The 25,796-nt window shown below is 44.6% G+C and overlaps 1 protein-coding gene across 2 annotated transcripts in view; it reads left to right on the top strand.

The window, feature by feature from the left end:
• LOC143279392 (cytochrome P450 26B1-like) overlaps positions 1-25,796 on the top strand; it is a 37,669-nt gene that overhangs the window by 7,204 nt on the left and 4,669 nt on the right. For both annotated transcript variants that reach the window (XM_076583430.1, XM_076583429.1), the window contains exons 3-6: positions 19,391-19,672; positions 21,204-21,431; positions 23,505-23,728; positions 25,517-25,709. In XM_076583430.1, coding sequence (XP_076439545.1) covers positions 19,391-19,672; positions 21,204-21,431; positions 23,505-23,728; positions 25,517-25,709 — 927 coding nt within the window. The remainder of the gene's footprint in view (positions 1-19,390; positions 19,673-21,203; positions 21,432-23,504; positions 23,729-25,516; positions 25,710-25,796) is intronic.

Genomic DNA, 25,796 nt, shown 5'->3' with positions numbered 1-25,796 from the left:
GAAAACTTTGATTTGGAAAGCAACAACTGTATATTGGTTACATTAATGTGCGTAGGACAAGTTTGCATTTACAATATTTTATCACGCGTAGCACTCACAGAAACATGAACTGTTCACATTCAAACGCACGCACGAATGCACTGTCATGTCAGGAAAAACAAACCGTTTTGCGGAATGTCACCTCTGCCCCCCCCCCCTCCCCTATGAATGAATTGATTTTAACAAGGGAGATGAAGTAATAACGAAGTTTCTTATTGGTAACGATGATAGCCATAATGATAATGATGATGTTAATAATAGCCCAGACGCTCACATCTCAGACAGGGAGCTCATGGCATTTAGAAAACAAACAAACCAGTAACAACAACTACAAATGGATCATACATTCTCACATATACGTATAGAACGTTATGTGCCTCTGTCTGTACTAGAGGGTTATCGAATGCTAGAAAAACATCGTGGAACAAAGTCAGAGATTTATACCAGGAAAACGGCAAAGCTTTAAACCATAGTGTAATGTTCAACAACCGGGAACTATCAGTCAGTCAAATACATACAGTAATTCAATAAGATTAAGGCAGATTCATACATTATCAGACAGGATAAAACTGAACGTTTTGATAACTAAATTCAGCAGAGATGTCAGATGCATATGTGGAGAACATATTTCTAGCAACCATGTAATATTCGAATGTCAGAATCTAAAATGTTTTTTTGCCAGACTTCACCAAACGTTCTTTTGAATGTGTTATTAACAATTCCAATATGTTATTTGTTATTGCAGAAGGTTTGTTGCGTAGCCTTGTAGGACATTTGCTATAGTTGTTTGAGATTGGCGTTTATAACGTATCCATTTTCCCTAGCGTTGTCTCTCCCTGTTCACCCTCCGCATATACACTCACTTTTACCCCCCCCCCCCCGCCCCCAACAACCCCTACCCCCACGGTTTTTTCCCCCCGTTTAATATCACTTCAGGTGGAAAGACGTTAAACTGAAGACAACAACAACAACGTATGCATGCTGTCGATTAAAGCACGACACACCTTACACAAACAAGCGTGTGCACACACAAACACACACGCAAGCACATACATTCGTAGCCAGCAAAACAAATGTACCTGAAGCACATTGTCCATGACATGGAGGCAGTAGATGTTACTGAAGCACTTTGTCCGTGATGAGGAGGCAGCAAATGTTTCTGAAGCACATTGTCCATGACATGGAGGCAGGAAATGTTCCTGAAGCACTTTGTCCGTGATAAGGAGGCAGCAGATGTACCTGAAGCACATTGTCCATGATATAGAGGCAGCAAATGTTCTGAAGCACATTGTCCATGACATGGAGGCAGTAGATGTTCCTGAAGCACATTGTCCATGACATGGAGGCAGCAGATGTTTCTGAAGCACATTGTCCATGACATGGAGGCAGCAGATGTTTCTGAAGCACATTGTCCATGACATGGAGGCAGCAGATGTTGCTGAAGCACATTGTCCATGACATGGAGGCAGCAGATGTTGCTGAAGCACATTGTCCATGACACTGAGGCAGCAGATGTTGCTGAAGCACATTGTCCATGACATGGAGGCAGCAGATGTTGCTGAAGCACATTGTCCATGACATGGAGGCAGAACGAAAGAGGTGACGGGATTGAGAAGGGCGGTTTGTTCCTTACAAGTGGGCCAAGATGGAGAAAAAAGCAGGTTTTTTTTTCTTCTGATTTTCTTCGAGGAACGGTCAGTGTGTGTGTGTGTGTGTGTGTGTGTGTGTGTGTGTGTGTGTGACTGGAAGAAGGACGTTTTGTTTTGCTTCAGCGTGAATCACGACTTTTCTGTTGCTTTTGATACTTTCGATCCGCATCATGAGGTTTTTATTTTATTTTATTTTTGCCTGTCGCTAAAATCTGTAGTCATGATGATGTTTATATCAGCTGAACGAACAGGAAATGTTTTTATGCAAACGTTTCTAACATTTATATTGCAAAGCATTTTGCAAGGCTCAGTTCTGAGCTCTTTCGTCTTTCTGCACACTGACGTCCCAGTGATATATCAGGAAGCACTCTGTGAATATTCAGATTTTTTGCTAACAATTTCCAGCTCTGAATACGCCAGTACGCTTAACAACTTCTGATTCTCAAACAAATGAGATGAAATTAGTGACAGTTGACTGTTGGCGAAAACATTTTTGCTTTTTTTTTTTCCTTACCGTCGTGGTTCTTTTGTCGAGTAGGGATTTCTGGCACCATTGCTGCATTATTATAATTTTGTTTCAAACTGTTATAAAGTTTCATAGTAAAAAAAACAAACAAAAACTATTCTTTCATTTTCAGTTTGGGTCATGTCAGCAGTCTCATACTGAAAGTTGGCCTTGCCTCTTTAAAAATGAAAAGTGTTAGACGTTCAGTTTTGTTTGTTGTTATTGCTATTTTGTCCAAACATGTTGGAGTCACTCAGTTTTATTGCGTTCAGTTTTACATGAAAAAAACATAGTTGTCTAATGTCACGTTTTATTAATAGACATACAGTGGAATCCACACACACACACACACACACACACACACACACACACACACACACACACACACACACACACACACACACACACACACACACAGAGAGAGTCACTCACCCCCACACGCACTCACCCAAAGTCTTTTTCACGTCTTATCACTTGAAAGTGATTAAATAAGATTTAAAAAAAAAAAAAGACCTCCGCACAAGCTGACACAAGGCGTTTGCATTGATTTTCCAAACTTGTCCGGGGGTGAAATCAGTGCAGCACTCAGGAACATGGAACAGTATCGGTTTCAAGGCGGTGTCGTAGCGTACGAACTGATTTAAATACAACACAGCACATGTCTTATGAAGACAAAAAAAAAAGTCAGGCCTGGAGAACCGACCACAGACCTGGAACACAATAACACAAAGGAGAAAAGGTCGCGGGGAGCTTATTCTTCTCTCATTTAAATGGAAGCATATAATGGAGCATGCTTGTGTCTGTGTGGCTCTGTGTGTTAGAACGTACGTACATGTAATGTACCAATTGTTCTTTTTATTGCTTTGTTACCTTTTAATAGGCTATTCCAGTTACTATTCTTGTTCGTTGTTCTTACTATTTTTTTTTCATTTCATTTTATTTCTTTATTTTTATGTTTTGTGCCGTTTGTTCTTCGTCTTCTTCACGTTGCCAGCGACTTTTTTGTTGATAGTGGAAGGCCATAGGTCCCAGCTGTAGTGGACTGTCGCACCATCGCTGTGTTGTCGTCGTTGTTTTTGTCGTTGTCGTTATGTTGTTATTGTGTGCAGTCAAAACTTCGGGCTCAGCTGGCTGGTTCCGAACATTGTGGTGTTTTTTGCTTTCTTGTGTATCCTTCGTGTATTTGTTCTTGCACTTGTGTGTGTGTGTGTGTTTGTGTGTGTGTGTGTGTGTGTGTGTGTGTGTGCATCTCCACTTTTTTCTGTTGCGGTTGCTCCAAATTTGCTTGTAGTGCCACGAATTATGAGTGATAAATTCAGACATAGACGCAGCCTCATATCTATTCAGAGACAGCCCATAGTCTTATCTTGAGAGACCCGCCAAAATTGTAGTCAGAAAAAAAAGTAATGATAAAAATAAAATAGATTAAAAAAAACAAAAAGCAACGACTTCCATGAACAAATCATTTTTCAGTGCTGCACTCTATCCATGGTTGCACGACGCCCTCTCCCCCGCCCACACGTTTACGACCACTTCCTCATGACTGTCGCATTTGTAAATCCGAGCTCCAGTTACAGGAAAAAACAGCGAAACATACAGAATGTAGAAGAATGACAAAAGTAGATAAATAAATGAAAAAACACATACACCCACTCACTTTCATCCTCTCCCCTATCCCACTCCCTCCCTCCACACCCACCTCCCTCCCTGTCCCTGTCATTCTCTTCGTTCTGTCCTTTCTGGGAAACCAGAGCAGTGAGAAGGTCATTTCCGCTACTGGTGGGAACACCTGATCTTGTCTTGAGGTGACTGGCACCCCACAAATATGCCTCTGTTTCATCCTCCTCCACATCCCGCTCTTCTTCTTCCTCCTCCCTCACATCCCTCACTTCACATCCTTTTCCACCATATACCCCTCTTCCACACCCCTCTCTCCTCCACATCCTCCTCTTCTCCATATCCTCCTCTCTTCCACACCACCCTCTTCCACATTACCCTCTCCTCCACATTCCTCTCTTCCACATTACCCTCTCCTCCACATCCCTCTCTTCCACATCCCCCTCTCCTCCACATCCCTCTCTTCCACATCCCCCTGTCCTCCACATCCCCTTCTTCTCCATATCCTCCTCTCTTCCACACCACCCTCTTCCACATTCCCCTCTCCTCCACATCCCCCTCTTCTCCATATCTTCCTCTCTTCCACACCACCCTCTTCCACATCCCCCTCTCCTCCACATCCTCTCTTCCACACACCCCTCTCCTCCACATCCTCTCTTCCACATCCCCCTTCTCTACATCCTTCTCCGCATTCCCCTCTTCTTCCTCCTTCACATCCCCCACTTCCACATCCTCTTCCTCCACATCCCCCTCTTCCACCTCACTCCCCTCTATATCCTCCTCTTCCACATCCCCATCTTCCACATCCTCCTCTTCCACATACCCCTCTTCCTCCACACCTCCCTCCTCCACGTCCTCCTACTCCACATCTCCCTCTTCCACATTATCCTCCTCCACATCGTCCTCTTCCATATTTTCCTCTTCCACATCCTTCTCCAGCACACCCTACTTAACATCCTCCTGCACATCCTCTTCTACATCTGCCACATCCCCTTCCACATCTTTCTTCACAGCCTCATCCAAATTTTCTTCTCTTCCAAATTATTCTCCTCCGCATCCTCCCACTCCTCCTTCACACCCTCCCCCTTCTCCTCCTCTGCCACATCCTCTTCTTCCACACTCTCCTCCACATCCTCCTCCACATCTTACACATTATCTTCCACACTCCACATCCTCGTGCGCTTCCACAGCCTCCTCGTCCTCCGCTTTCTGGTCCTCCACACGTTCCTCCACATCCTGCTTCACGTCCTTCTCCTCCTCATCCCCGTCCACATCTTCCTCCTCCATGTCCTCTTCCTCCTCCATTATCTCCTCTTCCTCCACCACTTCCTCCCTCTCCCTCTTTCATCCTTCTCCTTACTCTCTTCCTCTTCCTTCTCCTCCCTCTCCCTCTTTCATCTATCTCCTTCTCTTCCTCTTCCTTCTCCTCCTCCCTCTCCCTCTTTCATCCTTCTCCTTACTCTCTTCCTCTTCCTTCTCCTCCTGCTCCTCCCTCTCCCTCTTTCATCCTTCTCCTTACTATCTTTCTTCTCCTCCTCCTCCCCTCCCTCTTTCATCCATCTCCTTCCTCTCTTCCTTCTCCTCCTCCTCCCTCTCCCTCTTTCATCCTTCTCCTTCCTCTCTTCCTCTTCCGTCTCCTCCTCCTCCCCTTCCCCTGTACGTGTCCCAGACAGAATGTGCAGCACGTGTGCCGAGAGCAGGACGGGGGCAGCTAAAGGTCACCAGACAGTGTCCCCCAGTTCCTTCCTTCTCCTGACACCCCCTCCCCCTCCACCCCCTCCCCATCCCTCCTCCCCCTCCCCCCACGCCCCCCACTACACACGCTACAGCCTCCTTCTGTCCCTCATCACTCACGTCCACGCACATACTCATGCACTCACATACGTGCGCCGTATGGACACACGCACACATAGAAGCACGCACGCACGCACACATACACACTCGTACGCACACACACACGCACACACAAACACACACACACACACACACACACACACCGTCACCATCGGTTGCCGCTCTTTCTCTTTCAGTTCCTCCATTGGCTCCATGTCTCACACAGAATAGAGTGCAAGATCAGCACTCATTAAATATATATATATATATATATATATATATATATATATATAAACTGCACCACCCTACCTATGTGAATACCTTCACCTCTACACCCCACAACGCTCTCAACCATCAGGTTCAGATCCAGTCTTTCTGTGTTCCTAGATTCAAACACTACAGCCGTCGCTCTTTCTCTGTCTCTGGGCTTTACACACGGTTTACTTTCGCTCCTTCTCATAGAATAGAATAGAATAGAATATGTCTTTATTACCAGGTGTACCTCGGTCACAAGGAATATTGAACATCTCCTCAAGGCCTAGGCGCGTTGGGTTACGCTGCTGGTCAGGCATCTTTTTTTAGCAGGTGTGATGTTGCGTACTTGGATTTTTCCGAGCGCTGTGACGCCTCACCTCCTTGAGGAACTGAACTGAACTGAACTGAATGTCAGACCCCCTGCCCCCAGCTCTTTCAGGTCTGGCCTTAAAACACACCTCTTTCCCAAAATTGCTCCTCCATTCCCTCTCCCATTTTTTTCCGTCCATAGCTTCTGTAGCCTTCTGTTTGTAAGCTTTGTGTTTCATCCCTGTTGTTCAGATTTTTGCTAGCTAATGAAAGGCGTAGTGAAAGCGCTTCGATTTGAATTGGCACAAGATTTAGCGTTCCTTCTCTCTCTGTCTACCCTTCCTCCTTTCTTTCTCACTTTTTCCTTTCCCCTTCCCTCTCTCTCACCCTCCTTTATCCACCCACCTCTCTCTCTCCCTCTCTCTTCCATTCCTCTTCTCTCTCTCTCCCACCCTCCCTCCCCCACCCCACTTTCTTATTGACTTTCACTGTTTCGGGCCATCGGCACCCGGCGGGGATTCTTCTGTCTGAATCCGTCTCCCGTCCTTAGACCCTCCTCCGTCTCACTTACTTCCCCCAGCCCCCTCCCTTTTTTTTCCTCCACCTTGTAAAAAAAAAAGGAGCCCCAGAAGTGTTGTCCAGTTGCCTTATCTACCGGGTTCAGCTGTAGGTCAACAGACAGCGTCCTTTAGATACCCTCACCCCCCCTCTCTCTCACCCTACTGTTCCCGTCCACACCGCATCCTCTCCTCCTCAACCCCCTCCCCCTTGCCCCCGCCCAGTCACTCCCAATTCACCACTTCAAAGGTGCGAATTCTTATACGAACAGTCGTGCGCGCGCACACACACACACACACACACACACACACACACTTACGCATGCGTTGGGCACCTGCGCACACACGTGCACATGCCCGCGTGTACATACATCCACACACACCCCATCACCATCATCAGTGATGAACATTATCATCCAACTGAAAGAGGAGATTCTCTGTCTGTGTCTGTCTGTCTCTCTCCCTCTCTCTGTGAAGAGGTTGGAAATAGAATGTCATGACCATTGTGATATCAGCGCATATTAATTTCCATAATCAGCTGGGGAGACAACAAAGCGACACCTTTATTTCATGAAAGCAGCAAGCTCGCTGGACTGTGAAACAGCGAAAACTTTGTTCTACCGCGTCCCAGAAGACAACACATAAAGAGCTTGGAAACAACGGCGGATTTGATCCTTCCAGCTGAACGTGGACCTGTTTAGCTGGGTTGACCATGAAATTCCGGGTCTTGGACAGGACAAAAAAGGCTTCGAAATAGCGGACACAATCCAGCAAGGGTAGGCCATAGAACTGTGAAAACTTCTTATAGGTCTCGGGCAGCTAATTCGAAACGGCGGATGTTATCAATCCAACTGCTTGAATACGGGCCCTACCCTACTGTGATGATTTCTATCCGCCCGGGAGGTTGAGTCCCACATTCCCGGTTTTTCTCTGATAACAGCCGGAAGGCTTATAAGCAGCAGAGCCTAAAGGAGGGATGGGGTGCAGGGTGGAAAGATTGACAGGATTTCCAGGCTCCATTGGGCAGCGCTGCTCAGGTGTGTTCCCCTCGCTTCCTGTCTCCGCAGTGTGGCCTTAAAGGGCCGTGAAAAGCTTCCGCTATGACTTGTGTTGTTGCTTCAACAATCGTTTCTAAACTGTCGTCAGTTCCTCTCCTTCTAGCACACCTGCCTCCCCCCCCCCCTTAATTATTAAAACTTAAATTATTATTATTATTATTATTATTATTATTATTATTATACTCTGGGAACAAGATACAAGAGTACTTTATTATCTCTGAAACAGAAATTGGTGACACATTTGCTGATTACAAAGGCGACATACAACGTTTGATAATTCAGTGAGAAATGCAAATTCAAACATCTAACACAGCGCAAGCTCCCACATCACTTTTTTTTGTAACCAAAAATTAGACAGAAAGTGCAGCACGCTGCAATAATAATACTCAAGTAAAGCAAAGTCAAAAATAATGTTAAGTCCAGTTTGGTGGTTGTGAGCATTGAGTCATCCGCTAGGTATCTACACAGTAACCGCTGTGACCGGCTGCGTGATGGGGGAGAGAAAGGAAGTCTTTGGGAAAAAAAACAAAAAAACAAAACAAAACAAAAAAACAACAAAACAATTTGTCTTCATGGAAATGGAATCAAGTAACGTGAAGCGTGAAGGAAAACTCCAATGGATCCACTGCTTCGGAAATCGGAGAGATAAGGGATAGGAAGTCCAGCTGTTTTTTGAAGTGCGTCTGTTGGGGGGCGGAGGGGCTTGGGGGTGTAAAATGCAAACAGACCCGCGGATAAAGGGGGAAAAAACAAAACACGCAGATATGCAACTCCAGTACCCGAATAGATAATCCAACAACCCGACGTCTGGTCTTTTGACGCGTGCGTGTTTTCCTCCCCCCGCACCCCTCTCTCTCCCTTTTTATGTCTCTCTCTCTCTCTCTTCCATCCCCCCTCTTCCTCTTTCCCTTTCTCTCTTTCCCTCTCTTTTTTCTCTCCCTCTCTCGCTCTCCCCATCTCTCCCTCCATCTCTTCCTATATCTCTTTCATTCTCCCTCTCTCCTACTCACCTCTCTCCCTCTCTCAAACAAATACATTTTGCCACGTACCCGAATTGATTTGTTCAAAACTAATTTTGCATTTTCGGGTGCATCCCTGTGGAACTCCCTTCCTTTGCACATACAAATGGGAAGTTCTCTTCCTATTTTCAAATCATGTCTGCATAAACATCTTCACCCTTTCCAACAGTAAATAACTCTGATCTTTGAATTACTATAGACAGTAACGAAGAGGCCAGTTATGTCTTATTTATTGTATCAGCTATTGTTGCTGTTGTTCTTTTCTTGCTTTCTCATTTCATAGTTTTTGTTTTGCTCTTTTTTTTTTCTTTTTTTTTCTCTCGCTCTATTTCTTATGCATGCATAAACCTATTCATTTCGTTCTATCATAATCGTGACAAATGTCCAATTAATATTGGTGATGGTGGTAGTCACTGTAGTATGCTGCACTTGCCACACGTAGATTTCAGAGACAGTAACAATATTGTACCTTTTGAACGCTCGTATGATTCTGGAACTTCTATACTGATGACACCTCTCTCTCTCTCTCTCTCTCTCTCTCTCTCTGACTCACTGTCCTATCCATCTGTCAATCCTAGTATGTGGGGGGAGGAAGGGGGTGCTCTAAGTGTGTGTGCGCGCGTGTGTGTGTATGTATGTGTGTGCACGGGGGGGGGGGGGGTTGTTTTCTTCATTATGTATACCTTTTGCATGAAAACCTTTTCCTTTCATTTATGTGTGTGCTGTAATAGATGTAGATTAGCAAGGACAGATTGGAAGAATAGGCTACGCTTAAAATCTTAATCCTTGAATAAAAAACGTTTTGAGTTCTGAGTTCCGAGTTCTCTCTTCCTCTCTTTCCCTCCCTCCCTCTTTCTCTGTCTCCCTCTCTTTCTCTGTCTGCTTCTCTCCCTCTCTTTCTTTTTCTCTCTCTCCCCACTGTTTTCCCTTTCTCTCTGAGTCTCTCCCTCTCACCCTCTCTCCCCCTTTTTCTCCCCCACCCCCGACACCTTCACCACCCCTTCCCCCCAACACCTCACCTCAATCCATTCTCCCTTTCATCCCCTTTCCTTCCTTCCTTCCCTCCTTTCTTCTGTCTGTACCTCCTCAAATGTCGTCATCCTTTCATTACGTCACCCCCAGCTCCACCCCCACACCCGCGTCCGTCCCTTTCTGTAACAACAGGAGGTCGCCTTCGAGAACGCAGATCTTTTTTTTTCTTCTTTTCTTTTCTTTTTTTTCTCTCCTAAACTCTTCTCGTCTATTTGCCTTCAGCACCAGCAGTCATGTATAAGGGCGAGTCGGAAGAGAGATGAGGACAGTGGCGGTTCCAAAAGCGGCAGCGGTGGCGTCTCCCTTCGCGATGTTTGGGGTCGTCTGGAGTTCGCTGCGTCTAGGAGGAAGTTTCTGGGTAGAGAAGGCGGTTCTCATTGGTCGCGAGGATGGGCATGGATGTCAAGGCCCGAAGAGAGAGAGAGAGAGAGAGAGAGAGAGAGAGAGAGAGACTGACAGAGAGAGAGACAGAGACAGAGAGAGAGAGCTAGTAGGAAGGATGGAGACTGGGGGTCGGGGGGTTGGGGGGGGGGGGGGGTACTCGCATACAACTACATACACAGGCACGTAGGCGCGCACAACACACACACACACACACACACACACACACACACACATATATATATATATATATATATATATGTGTGTGTGTTTATATAGATATATATTAAAAGAGTGTGACGAAGCACAATTTTGTTTTCTTTCTTGTTTTCCTCGAATACTTGCTTGCTTGTGTGTCCGAAGGGGAATGCCCGTGTACTGATTTCTGCTAGCTGATACAAACTGGACACAACTGTTTGTAAAAAAAAAAGAAAGATAAAATAAGATCAGATAAACAATTAGGAGAGAAAAAAAACAACAACCTTCACAGCTAACGTGCGATTCCTGCTGTGGAACAGCAAAACCGAAAACGCCGGGGTGGAGTTGAAGTAGGGGGTAAGAAAATAAATTGGTGCGGGGGGATGGGTGTGGGTTGGGGGGGAGGGGGAAGGGGTTACCAGTACAAATATAACGATCCAAAGTATGTTTTGGGATGAGGAAGAGGCAATGGTGGTGGGAGATAGGGATCCAGCTCACCCCTTTCCATTATGAACAAAACTGACTATTAGTGAGTGAGTTTTGATAGTTTCAGAAATTGTTGGTTGTATTTTTGATTGTGTACTATTTACTATTGTGTGCTATGACTTTTTGTGTGTGCGTGCGTGTGTGCTTTTGTGTATTGTGTGTGTGTGTGTTTGTGGATGAATGATTATTAATAATGTTTGGTATCTTGTGTTCATTTTTTTTCCTTTTTGATATTTACATGTTTTCTATTTGTAAACGTCTAGGGCTTATTTTCAAGATAAGGCGTAAATGCTCATAATAATAATAATAAGAAGAAGAAGAATGTTACCTGTACATACACTACAATCCATGTTATATATTTTTTTCTTATAAACAAGTAACGCAGGCGGTGGCTGTTGATTTGGGAGGAGGTGAGTGGGGCGATATGGAGGGCGGAGGGGTGTGGTACCAGTACATACATAACGTTGTTGTTATTGTTTTTTGTTTTTTGACTCACTTGTGTAAACAAAGTGAGTCTATGTTTTAACCCGGTGTTCGGTTGTCTCTGTGTGTGTGTCTGTGTGTCCGTGGTAAACTTTAACATTGCCATTTTCTCTGCAAAGACTTTGTCAGTTGACACCAAATTAGGCATAAAAATAGGAAAAATTCAGTTCTTTCCAGTCATCTTGTTTAAAACAATATTGCACCTCTGGGATGGGAACAAAAAAATTTTAAAAATGAAGCCTAATTATATGCAAACTGCATTTACTGTTATATTTATATTTTTTGTGTTCTCTGAACTTGGCACTTTGATCTGATATTCTGACCCAACAACAAGTGCAGTCATTATTATCATTTTTTGGTCAAACAGGAACTTCTTTTGCTAAGCATGGAAGTTTTATTTATTTTGCAAACGTTTTGGTGTAGATAGTAAAAAAGGGAAATTACTCTGTAATCAATGCTAGGGGACTTAATTCGCTTTAAACTGATCTTTCTCATCTTAAACATTACATTTTGAAATTATACTCAATACATAAATAGCTTGGATTTTTTTTTAAAGAGTATCACAAGTGAGTCTTGAAGGCCTTGCCTCTCTTGTTTTGTTTTGTTTTTTGTTGTTGCTCACACGACCGTAAAACGCTGGTGGTTGAAAAGAAGGGGATGGGAGGGGTTCTCAGTACATACATAACAATCCAACTCATAAATTTGCTCACACAACCGAAATTTGCAGCTGTGGATGAAGGAGGGTGAGATAATGGAGGGAGGTGGAGTGGGGGCGGGGGGGGGGGTTACCAGTATATACATAACATACATATAGCGATCTAGATACGACATCGCCATCCTAAACGAGTGTTTGTCAAACGGAACAGTTCTGCCTTCAGCACGCTACATCGACCGGCGTTTCTTTGTTTTGCGATCATAATGCAGATCTATCAAAGTTTCAAAACTTTACCTGTCTTCATGAAGACTTTTCGGCTTCGATAAAAAGCAACAGAATCGATAATAATAATAATAATAATAATAATAATAATAATAAATAACTGATAATAATAACGATAATAATGACAATTATTGTCAATGATAATGATGATGATAATCATGATAGCCCTTTTGTTGCCATGTATTCTCTTTTCGGTAAACAAAGTGCATGGTGCACACACTGGACCTCGGATTTTCATCTCATACGAATGACTAGCACTCGGGCTACCTTGCAAGGATTCAGCACTTGACCTGTTCTCACCTGCCTTGCCCACTGTCTTAAAGTGCACAGGCTTGTGTCTTCCGCATTGTCATGTCTTGCCTTGTCTTGCCGTGCCTTGTGCTGCCATTCCTTGTCTCCTCTTGTCTGGTCTGCTCTTGCATCAAGAATGCCACAAGCATATTCATCTATCTATCTATCAATAACACACACACACACACACACACACACACACACACACACACACACACACACACACACATTAATCGAAATGCGAAGAAGATATTGCTTTACTTATTAAATATCCCCCATTGAATGTTGCCGCATCCCGACTTAATTCAGTGCGCGAACCCGCCACCGTGGCGAAGTTGTTAGCGACGCAGGATGACGACTGCAAGGACGTGGGTTCGAGCACCATCAGAAGTGCTATTTTTTGTTGTTGTTGTTGTTGGGGTTTTTTTTGTTTTGTTTTGTGTGTGTGTGTGTGTCTGGCCGGCTCCTACCCAAAGCGGTTCACTACGGGCGCAAATGGGAAAACTGGAACCACACAGTCCAGGATCTTCCATTTCACGGATGCGTCTTTGGGCTTGTTGCTCAAGTTTCGTTAATTGTGTGAAACGAACTCCCACCAACAAGAGGGTTTTCCTTTGCAAAAAGTTCCATGGAAAAATCCACTGTGATAGTGAAACTAATGCAGTCACAGAGAGAAGAGAGAAGGGACGGGGGAGGTTGATGCTTCACTGTGGGGACGTGCTATATCCTCAGGAAGGACAGTCTGAGTTTTACCCAGAGAAATCTGTCGTGACAAAAGTAATACAGTTCAGTAAAAGTTGAAAGGGTAGTGAGTTTTCCGTGCTGACAGCTTTCGCGAGAACCTCCATGACTGAAACTCTGATGCCACCCGCAGGGCACTTCGTGCAAACAACAGTGTTCTAGTGAACTTAGAGAATGTCCACTGAAATTCAGGGGGTTAAATTTTACCCCATCCCGTAAGAAACTATTTTCTTGGCATGTCCATTTAATGAACATGAAAGGAAGAGAGAGTGGGTACAACCGTTTTTAATCACCCAGTCCCATAAGATTGATATGATTTTCGTTTTTCTTTAACATATCCTGGCATGTATATGTTCATCTTAAGAAAAATGAAGAGAGAGAGAGAGAGAGAGATCTTCTAATAGCGCAAAGTCCCATAAGATACCACCCCACCCACCAGTTTTTTGTTTTGTTTTGGTTTTTTTTTGGGTTTTTTGGACACCCAAATATGTTCAAGGGGAAAAAAGAGAACAGAAGAGTGAGAGAGTCTGAGAAATATATATATATATATATATAATTTTTGTTCTGATGTCACGCAGTCCCATAAGACACCTTTTCCTTCTTTTTTTTTCTAACATATCATGACATGTCCCTTTTAAGGAATGAAAAAGAGAAGAGAAGGCAGAAAGGCTTACATTTTGAGATGGGTGCAGGCTTTCCCGAAACGTTTGATCACCCCGACCGTTTTAGCATTCTTCGCTGCCAGTTGCACTCGCTGCCCTTTTTTGAACTGCTAGGAGTTTTGCTGGAACTTTGTTGATGGAGATGCCGACGAGTTTTTTTTTCTTTTTTCTTTGTGTGTGTTTGTGTTTGTGTGTGTTATTTATGGCAAACGTGAAGTTTGGGAGGGCAGTCGGTTCATTCATTCTGCGGAATTTACGGCCAAAGAATGCACCCGGAAGGTGTGCGATGGGTTCAGCTTGATATTTCAGTTCGATGATTACCTTGATGGATGATGACCGTGAGAGAGCGACGCCCTTTGAGAGACGAGGAACAGGGAGAAATGGAGATGACTAGTTGCCAGGCCATCATTTGTGCCTGTAGGATCTTGAGACAACCAGATAGATGACGAAAAAGAAGAAGAAGAAGAAGATCACATTGAATGCGTCCGGTCTTTAATTCTTTCGCTTGTTCTCCCGCTGTTTGCACTTGGCGGCATTTCTGGCATTGCAACAATTGGCTTGAACCGCAAGTCAGTGCCATGCTTGAACTGTTTGGCCCCATCAATTTTATTCTGCAGAATTTATTGCCCAGGAATTCCAGCGGGGTGGTTTGTAAGTTGTTCATTTAATGACGGGCGCAATAGCCGAATGGTTAAATTGTTGGACTTTTCAGTCTGAGGGTCCCGGGTTCGAATCTCGGTGGTGCCTGGTGGGTAAAGGGTGGAGATTTTTCCGATCTCCCAGGTCAGCATATGTGCAGACCTGCTAGTGCCTGAACCCCCTTTGTGTGTATACGCACGCAGAAGATCAAATACGCACGTTAAAGATCCTGTGATCCATGTCAGCGTTCGGTGGGTTGCCTACATTGCGGGGTAAATAAACAAAACGGTCATACACGTAAGATGTTAAATGTTACATGTTTGTCTGAGTGTGTATATGTGCGTGCCCGAAATCTGATTAAATGACACAGGAAACGAATGATGAGCGCCCAATGACAGCCGTCAGTCGGCTCAACCTAGGTAGGCTGTTGTGTAAAATGACCCCGTGTTTGTAAAGCGCTTAGAGCTCGGGCGATATATATATATATATATATATATGTGTGTGTGTGTGTGTGTGTGTGTGTATCCATATCAATCAATATTTCACAGCGATGTATTTCTCAATGGTTGATTTAGCTATGCATTCTCTCCGGGTTAAAACAAAAATGTGTTGTCTTTTTTGCCTTCAGACAGGACGGAATTGAATAAAGAGCGAAGCTAGGCTAAGCTCTCAAGGCCTGACCAATACTTTGGGTTTATTCAAAGGTCAGGCATCTGCTTTTTATTTTCTTTTTGGTGTTTTTTTAACACAATCATGATGCAGCTGATATGGATCAGTCCGCACGCTTTGAAACCTTCTTGAAACTGAAACTGAAACCCATTCCGGGACGGGGAAACAGTTCTTGTGTTACACTGGTGTGTAATTGCGTGTGTATGTGGGCAAGAAGACAGACAGGAAGACGATACGTTTGCGCTTCTTACTAGCGTATTTAGAGTCATGCACCCTCCCACCCTCCACACACACACACTTATACACACACACACACACACACACACACACACACACACACACACACACATGCATGCACGCACGCACACTCACCCCCCCCCCCCTCCCCCCCCCCCCCCCCCCCCCACACACACACACACACACAGAGCTTTCCCAAGGCAGTCAGTCACCACAATTGCTGGTGTTTCTTTGGCTGCGCGTTTTGGGCAGTTCTCCAGACTGCAAAGTGCCGGGATTGGAACTGGCGACTCCGAGTGCATGGTTTTTGTGTGTTACGTTGACACAGGTGAACTCCGTAGCCAGTTGGATTCCCCCTCCCCACTCCTCCCTACCCAGATCCCCGTCCTCCCCCCTCCCCCCTTCCGTAGGCTCATTTACATGCGCTAAGTGCATTCCGCACACGGGACCTCGCTCTATTGTCTCATTCGAATGACTAGCTTCCAGACCAGCACTCCAAGGTCTAGTAGATGGGGAGAAAATACTGGCGACTGTGGGAGTCAGTGTTTAGCCAGACCGTGAGCAAATCAGCAGTGTGGTTGGAGATGCAGTTCCATTGACCAGGCAACACCCGTTCAACCATGGAAGATTGTCAGCTATGGAGGATTGCCACGGTTGACGAGATTAAATGATAGTAACAAGGAGAAAGAAAATTGATCAGGAAGAGTCCAGCAGTGCATAAATTCTGTCGCTGCAAGTGTGTTTGCTGCCAGCAAGGCAAAAGTGCGGTGTTTTGGAGAAAGGATGTTTTATATTAGATATGTATTCGTTTTGTTTGATTAATTCGTTTATTTTTCAATTGCTTAATCAATTAATTCATTTTATTATTTACCTTTTTGTTTATTCATCTATTTGTTTATTCATTCTGTATTTCTTTGTGGCCAGTTTGCACGTTTGTGTCATGGGAACCCTGTGACATTTAAGCAATGTCACAACTCTCTGCCTTGTCAAAAAACAAAAAAAAAAAAAAAAAAAAAAAAAAAGAAAGAAAGAAAGAAAATAAAATAAAGATTTAAAACATTTTTAAAAGAAAGATAAAGAAGATCATCTGCGTTGTCACCTTCATCACGATCCTAGAAAACGTGTCTATGTTTATTATATTTTTCTGTTCATTGTATTTCTTATTTCAGAGGTTTTCGTGTCGCGTAGTATCGATGTAGTTGGGAAAGGAAGAGGATTCGTTTCATCCCATTTTCACGATGATTTAGCAGGGGAAAAAACCCAGCCAAATCAAAAATATATTGGACATTGATGATCGGTCCTTGTGTGTGTGTGTAAATCAGTCGAAAAGCCAGCTGTTTAAAATGTCCGCCTGTCCGTTAGTCTCAGTGTCTGTCTATTTAAATGTTCGTCCTTTTGATAAACTTCCGACAGTAAAATGTTGAAAATACGTCAGATGAAGCCCCAGGAAATTCTCGTTAAGGCTTTACAAAGCCCACGTATCAGTTGTCCAAATCTCAGCTAAATCCGTCGTGTAGTTTTTTGTTCGATTGAATAGCCGAACATGATAGGCGGTTTGAACCCTTGCCCCGCAGCGTGATCCCTGAAGGTTTTATCAAGAAATGACACGGGACAAATCATTTTTTTTCAAAATATCTTGTAGCCGTCTGTGTTATATCCCCTGACCATATGCACACGTATTTTTGAGATATAAAAAAAAAAATCAACATATTCTTCCGGCTGTTTATTCTTTCTTTCTTGGTTCTATTACTGCTTCTATTTTCGCCCTCCTCTCATGATTCCTAACACACATGCACACACAGACACACACACACACACGCGCGCGCGCGCGCGTGCACGGGCGCGCACGTACCCACGTGCGAAGCCAACACAATAAATTTAGGAGGCAGACATTTTGGGTTAGGTGCTTTCACAAGCCGTAACAGCACAGAAATAGGGGGAGGGGGTGGGGAAGAGGAGAGAGATCCCGAGAGATTCCCCCTGGGACCTAAGGAATGTGGGGGCGATTTGTGTCGTTACACCGGAACAGCGTTTATTCTGATTCCATTGACAGGTCTCTGTCTGCACACCGGTCAGCTTCTGCAAGGGCAAAAAGTAAAATAGAACGTAAAAAAGAAAAAAAAGGGATGGGTGTTTGTGTTGGAAGAGGTCTCCGAAATGTCTGTGGAAAGCGTCCCACGTGTTGGTTGTGCGGTGATGGCTGCTCTCTGAGGTTGCTCACATTTCTGGAGAGAAGGAAAGGTGCAGAACAAGGCAATACAATACAGTACAACACAGCACAACTCAATATAATGCTATACAACACAGTGCAACCCAGTACAATGCAATACAACACAACTCAATACAATGCAAGACAACACAGAATACAACACAATTCAACTCAGTACAATGCAATACAACACAATACATGTTTATTATTCTGAAATGGAAATTATGTGTGCATCCAAGGGATTGTCACTCACCAACACGTTCATAGATCAGATGTGCGTTTTTTCTTCTTTTTTTTTTAATTTTGAAAACCGTAAGATTGCCCCAACGTGAGGTCGGTTGGTTGGGCTCGGCATAGGAATGCGGGGCCCAGTTCCCCCCCTTCCGCCATTTCAACACTCCCCAGATGAACTCAGATAACTCATTCCCTCTTGGGTGGGGTGAGGAAACTGAGAGAAAAGTGCCTTTCCCCAAAGACACAACACCATGTAGAAACGGGGCCTCGAACCCTGGTCACTTGTGATCACTGGATCAGATGTTTGCCATGGTGTATCCTAATGGTGACGACGATTTTTCAAAAATTATTCCTGACCTGACCTGATCCTGACCTGACACTAAGTTTCGATATATATATTTATTTATTAATAAATCATGGTCCAGGTAGGTACATAAAATAACCTTTCTGTCATGCTTTGCCGGCACGTTCTTGCTGGGGAGGGCGGAGGGGTGGTGGTTTAAGAGTGGGTGGGGGTGGGGGAATGTGTGTATGTGTTTTTTGTGGGTTTTTTTTCTTGTGTGTGTGTGTGTGAACACAGAACTCATTTATTTGTCGTAAACCCCATCGATGGAATTATGGACGTGTGTGTGTGTGTGCGCGTGCGCGTGTGTGTGTTGCGTTTGTTTTGGTTCTGTTTGTTACCAGCGAAATACCAAACGTTGTGTTTCACTCGGAACAACAACAACAACAACAACAAAAATAGCAAATCGTCACCAACTCATTCAGATCGGGGAAACTGATGACAGTCCACTTTACTCAGGAATATAGATTGACATGATGCTGACCTTTAGGAAAAAAACAACAAAAACAAAACAAAAAAACATACTGTAAGCACTGTTCTGACATTGCCTACAAGACTAAAGCCCCCTTTTTGCATTTCAGAATTTGTTATTCAGCTAAACGCTCGGCTTATATGAAATTGTCACCAGCTAACATTTAGGTCAACAGCAGAGCGAGAGCTGTATGGTTTCTTCACTGCACACTGAATTCATTCACAGCTTAGTCTTTTGTGGGGGACGATGGCTCTCATACTAGGAGACAAGATTGCACTGGCTTCGTGTTGCAGACTTGGGGGAGTAGGGTGGGGTGGGGGGATCTGGTGGCTGCAGTCAGCTGTTCCGATGAGCAGCATAGTCGGACACTACCGACTATAGTACAGACATAACTTCCATGAATTCCATGAATGTCCTTCATTGTTGTCGCAGGCAGCGGTCAGCTGTTCCGATGAGCAGCATAGTCGGACACTACCGACTATCGTACAGACATAACTTCCATGAATTCCATGAATGTCCTTCATTGTTGTCGCAGGGAGCAGACTTCTTCGCCCGCCGCCTGGCGGCGCACGGCCCCGTGTACAAGACACACATGATCGGCAGCCCCGTGGTGCGCGTGGTGGGCGGCGAGCACGTGCGCCACGTGCTGATGGGCGAGCACGTGAGCGTGCGCTCGAGCTGGCCGCAGTGCGTGCAGCGCCTGGTGGGCCCGCGGTCCCTGCTGGGCATGAGCAGCGACGAGCACCGCAAGGTCAAGCCTCTCATCGGGGCCATCTTCACGCCCGCCGTCATGGCGTCCTTCGTGCCTCGGATTCAGGTGGGTCAGTTCGGTCAGTCCGCCAGTACAGCCAGCCGCGCTGCAGGCTTTGGTTCCATGAACCGATAGACCCCTCTTTCTTTTCGTCGTCTGCGGCTTTTTTTTGCTGTTTTCCCTCTTTCCTTGTCGTTGGGGGCGTGTGGGTGGTGGTGATCGTGGGTGGGGGGAGAGTTATTTGTTATCATTTTTCTCTTTTTCATTCTTACACACGCACGCACACACACACACACACACACACACACACACACACACACACACACACACGCACACATAAAGAGGAATCGGAAGAAAGAATCAAACCTAAGAGAATCAAATGCAGAGATCAACCAACCAAACCAAACAATACAATGTAATATGACCACACACAAACACACACACACACACACACACACACTTAATCATACCTGTCCCCTCACCACTCCCCTCCCCCTCTTTTTTATTTATTCTTTTTTTTTTTATACTGAAGCGGGCTGCTTGGAAATTTCGGTTCCCAGTTCACAACTTCCGGTTTGACAAATGCTCCTTTCACATGGTGAGCGAAAGTATTGCTTGGATCCACAGACCTATTTTCTTTGTTAGCACTGACACGCCCCTCCCCACTCCCTTCCCTCCCCCACCACCTGCGTTTTCGATTTCGTTCTGGTAGCATTTAACTCAGCATGAATCACACGTGAGCTATTAAGGCTTCGCTTCTTTTTTTTTTTCTTTTAACCTGTGAAATCATCCGTGACATACTTCTTAATGTACTTATATTAGGACAGAACTTTGTATAAGATATTCGTCTTGCCCTAACAGCCGTCATATACTTATAAACGTACATAATTTTTATAGTGGGACAGGACTTTGTAGAAAATATTCATGTTGTCCTAACAGCCGTCATACACGAATAAATTTACTTACATATTCCGACGAGACTTTGTATAAGATATTGGTGTTCTAACATTCGTCACATCCTTATGAATGTACTTACATTAGACAGGACTGTGTATAAAATATTCCTGTTGCGCCTAATTTCCAATAATACTTATAGATGTACTTGTATTGAGACAGGACCTTGTATAAGATATTCTTGTCCAAAAATCCGTCACATACTTATAAATGTACTTTAATTAGGACAGGACCTTGTATAAGATGTTCTTGTCCTAGAAGCTGTCACATACTTATGAATGCACTTTTATTACGACAGGACTTTGTGTAAGATATTCTTGTTGCGCCTAACATTCGTCACATACTTAAACATGTACTTATATTACGCCAGGAGTTTGTATAAGATGTTCTTGTTGCGCCTAACACCATTCACATACTTATAAATGTACTTTTATTGGAACAGGACTTTGTACAAGATTATCCGATTGTCCCAATCATCTGTTAACTGGTGTTGTATTGTGACATTTTGTTTTTACATACACACACACATATATGTATATATATCTCTCTCTCCATATATATATATATATATATATATATATATAAATAGACACACCACAAATATGTATAATTATATATATATATATGTATTACAAACCAACAGATGGTTGTCAGCCGTCACTTGGACCGTTGGTGCCAGACGTCGGCCGCTGAGGGCGAGGTGTCGGGGTTCCCGGCCTGCCAGCGACTGTCCCTGGACCTGTCTCTGGAGATCATCCTGGGCCAGAGCATGGAGCGCTCCAACGACGACAGTCTGCCCGCCGCCATGAGGCAGTTTGTCGGCAACCTCTTCTCCCTGCCCGTCGCCATACCGGGCTGCGGCATGTGGAAGGTGCTGATGATGGCTTGGGTACTTAGCGAGGATAGGCGCTTTATAAGTATCCTTATCATTCATTCATTCGTTCATTCGTTCGTTCATTCATTCATTGATTCATTATATATATCTGCCTGTCCTCCGTCAGAGACAGGCTCTGAGCGCTTATCAAAATACGGAGTCATTTGCACAACACGGTGCCTGCCTGGGTAGAGTCGACTGGCGGTTGCCATTGGTCGCTGCGGCATGTGGATGATGATGATGATGATAGTGATGGTTTGGATGCTTAGCGAGGATAGGCGCTGTATAAATAACCATATCATTCACTCATTCAGTCATTAATTATATGGCTGCCTATCCTACTTCAGAGACGAAGCTCTGAGCTCTTTACAAACACGGTATCATCTGCACAGCACGATGCCTACCTGGGTACAGCCGACTAACGGTTGTCATTGGTCGCACGTGGTTCGTTCCCTGCGTCGCTCAGTCAGGTTTCAGTCACGCATACAAACACAAACTCATAGAAACATGTGACATTTGGCTTGTTTGACAGTAGTTTTTTTTTTTATGAACCCCGTCATGTTGGCAGCCACACTCCGTTTTCGGAGCGTGTACATGTTGGGTATGTTCTTGTTCCAATAACCCACCGAACCCTGACATGGATTGCAGGATCTCCAACGTGCGTATTTGATCTTCGACGTGCGTATACACACGAAGGGTGATCGTGCACAAGCAGGTCTGCACATCTGTTGACGTGGGAGATCAGAATAAAAAAAAAACCCCAAAAAACTCCACCCTTTTCCCACTAGATGTGATGTAGCATGTATTGATCAGTTCGCACGCTTGACATCTTGAAACTGAAACTGTTGTAGTGTGTTGTGCTGATTTTAAAGTACACATTTTTTCCCACAGACTTTCTCAGTTCAGAACAGAATGTAACGTGTCTTTATTGCCAAGTACGCCAGGGTCACAAGGACCTTTACATCCACAGGGTTTGATTTTGGAACCCACTGATTTTCTAAGAGACTTTGTCCAATTACAATAGACTAGAATCTGTTTTTATGGCCAAGTGAACCGGGGTCACAAGGAATATTACACTCAGAGGGTTTTATTTGAGAACCCACATGTTTTTTTAGAATAGGTTTGAATGTGTGTTTATTGCGTAGAGTAACAGGTTCATAAGGAATATTACACCCACATGGTTTGATTTGAGAACCCACAGATTTTGTGAGAGACTTTCTCCGTGTAGAAAAGAATGGAATGTGTCTTTATTGCAAAAGGGGGTGGTTGGGTGGAGGTCACATGGGATATTCGCCCAAAGGGTTCATTTGAGAACCCACAGACTTTTTTTAAGAGACTTTGTCCGTTTAGAGAAGAATAAAATATGTCTTCAATACTGGTGTACTGGCATCACAAAGAATATCACACCCAAAGGGTTTGATTTGAGACGTTGCCCATTTAGTATGGAACATAATTTATCTTTATTCCCATGTGTACTGGTGGCGGAGGGGTTGGGGAGGTGGGGTGTCACAAAAACATCCATTTAGAGAAGAATAGAATGTGTATATTGCCAAGTGTACCTGTGGGGAGGTCCACAAAGACGTCCATTTAAAGAATAATAGAATGTGCCTTTATTACCAAGTGTACCGGGGGTGGAGGGGGGGTCACAAAGACGTCCATTTGGAGAATAGAATATGTCTTTATTACCAAGTGTACCGGGGGTGGAGGGGAGGGTGGTTAGAAGATGTCCATTTAGAGAAGAAGAGAATGCCTTTATTGCCAAGTGTACTGGGGGTGGGGGTGGGTGGTCACAAAGACGTCCATTTAGAGAATAGAGTGTGCCTTTATTGCCAAGTGTACCAGTGGGGTGGTCACAAAGACGTCCATTTAGAGAATAGAACGTGTCTTTATTGCCACGTGTAGCGGGAGCTGGGGTGATCACAAAGACGTCCATTTAGAGAATAGAATGTGCCTTTATTGTCAAGTGTACCGGTGGTGGGCTGGGGTGATCACAAAGACGTCCATTTAGAGTACAGAATGTGCCTTTATTGCCAAGTGTACCGGGGTGTCACACGGAGCATTACACTGCAGGGACTGCGGGCACGTGAGCGGATCGTGCAGGAGGTCCGCCACAAGCTGGACACGACCCAGGAGCGGAGTGACGCCGACTTCTACAGCATCGTGGAACTGATGCAGCTGCACCCGGACATGTGCCACCAGCGCGCGCTGATCGAGGACAACTCTCTGGAACTGTTCTTCGCCGGGTACAGCACCACCTCCTCGGCCTTCTGCAACGCCTTGATGTGCATGGGGAGGTGAGAGGGGTGGTGGGAGTGTGGGGGGGAGGGGATTTTGGGGAGGGGAGGGGGGGGAGGAAGTCCATGAAGTCCTTTTTTTTTGTATTTCTGTTTATTTCAAACGTTCATCGGTGGTTCCTCATCTTTCCTGTTTCCTTCCAGTTTCACTATCACGTCCCGCCCCTCCCCTCCTCCACTTATACATTGAAAAAAAAAATTATGACAGCATTCAAATGGTAAAACATTTTAAATTTGATATGTTCAGTTACCAGTGTGCGCCCGGCCAAACGGAAATATTTTCCTGCATATTAAATTTCGTTACATTGAGACTATGATTGGGATTCGTGTTGGAGAACAGGGATAATAGATTTTGTTTGCAGGAGTGAGAAAAATAAGTACCTCACATCCGGCAGGAAAGTGGTGCACTGGCCTGTCCACTGGTACACTGGTCCATTTTACCGATTCACGTTGGTGTGAGGAAGGTTTGTGATAAACACCTCAGAAAGTGATACTTACTTCCTTGTTCATGGGCACGGAGTTGTAATGATAATTGTTATATCTTCAGAACATGGCAAAGATTCTTTTAGGAAATGTGGGAAAACAGACACATTTCTTCCCTGCTACAAGATACAACACACAACTTTAATCATCATGATACACGGAATGGTGTCATTCAGCGGCACGTGAAGCTTGATGCATTCACGTGACGGGCGCAATAGCCAAGTGGTCAAAGCGTTGGTCTGTCAGTCTGAGGGTCCCGGGTTCGAATCACGGTGACGGCGCCTGGTGGGTGAAGGGTGGAGATTTGTACGATCTCCCAGGTCAACGTATGTGCAGACCTGCTAGTGCCTGAACCCCCTTCGTGTGTATACGCACGCAGAAGATCAAATGCGCACGTTAAAGATCCTGTAATCCATGTCAGCGTTCGGTGGGTTATGGAAACAAGAACATACCCAGCATGCACACCCCCGAAAACGGAGTATGGCTGCCTACATGGCGGGGTAAAAACGGTCATACACGTAAAAGCCCACTCGTGTGCATACGAGTGAACGTGGGAACTGCAGCCCACGAACGCAGAAGAAGAAGAAGAAGATGCATTCACGTACATTAGAATACAGATATGCATAGTGAGAAATGCCGGATTGAACTCACCCCATTCGTTCTCTCATTTCCTTTCCACACCACCCAACACACTAGTCCTCATCCCCCCCAATCATCCCGTCCACGATCACCCCACCCCCCTCTTTTCTATGTAGCGCTGTTACAGAATGCTCATCTAGCGCAATGTATTCAAAGCGCACTCTATGTTAAGAAAAAAAAAACTATTAAAAAAAAGAAACATGTTGATGAATACATTCAGTAATCATTGAAAAAAAGTAAAAAAAAAGGACCGATTTACATCATACGTAAAACATTGAAACACTTACAAGGAACAAACAAAAGTAGATATAAATACAAACTTAAAGAAAATATATAAATACCGAAACACTTCGAAAAAAAACAAACCCGTTGATAAATAGATTCAGTGATCATAAAAGACTTATGTGTATCACACACACAACATTCAAACCTCACAAGCAACAAACAAATGTATAAATACAAGCTTAAAGAAGATGTATACAATACATACCGAAGACCGAGCTAGGTATGATCACAAACACACACACACACACACACACACAACACAAACACACACACACACACACACACACACACAAACACACACACACACACACACACACACACACACACACACACACACACACACTCACATTCACAAACACCAACACCATGCCGGCTGGGCAGGAACCCGGAAGCCGTGCGGAAGGTGGAGAGAGAGCTGGAGGAGGAGGGCCTTCTGCAGGACCCCTGCAAGGAGCTGACCTACGACGTCATAGAACGCCTGAGGTATGTGCACGCCTGTAACAGCGAGGTGCTCCGTTTCTACCCGCCGGCTGGGGCCGTCTTCAGGAAAGCCAACCGGACCTTGCAGATCGGGGTACGTATTGGGGTGCTGGCTCTGCTCTTTCTCTTCTTTTTTTGGTCTCTCTTTGCTACCCCATCATCTGCCCCGTTTCAGTGGCAT

The sequence above is a fragment of the Babylonia areolata genome, chromosome 2 (assembly GCF_041734735.1).
Source record: "Babylonia areolata isolate BAREFJ2019XMU chromosome 2, ASM4173473v1, whole genome shotgun sequence".
In the NCBI taxonomy this organism is placed as follows: Eukaryota; Metazoa; Mollusca; class Gastropoda; order Neogastropoda; family Buccinidae; genus Babylonia; species Babylonia areolata.
This window is presented reverse-complemented; position numbering and strand designations above follow the sequence as displayed.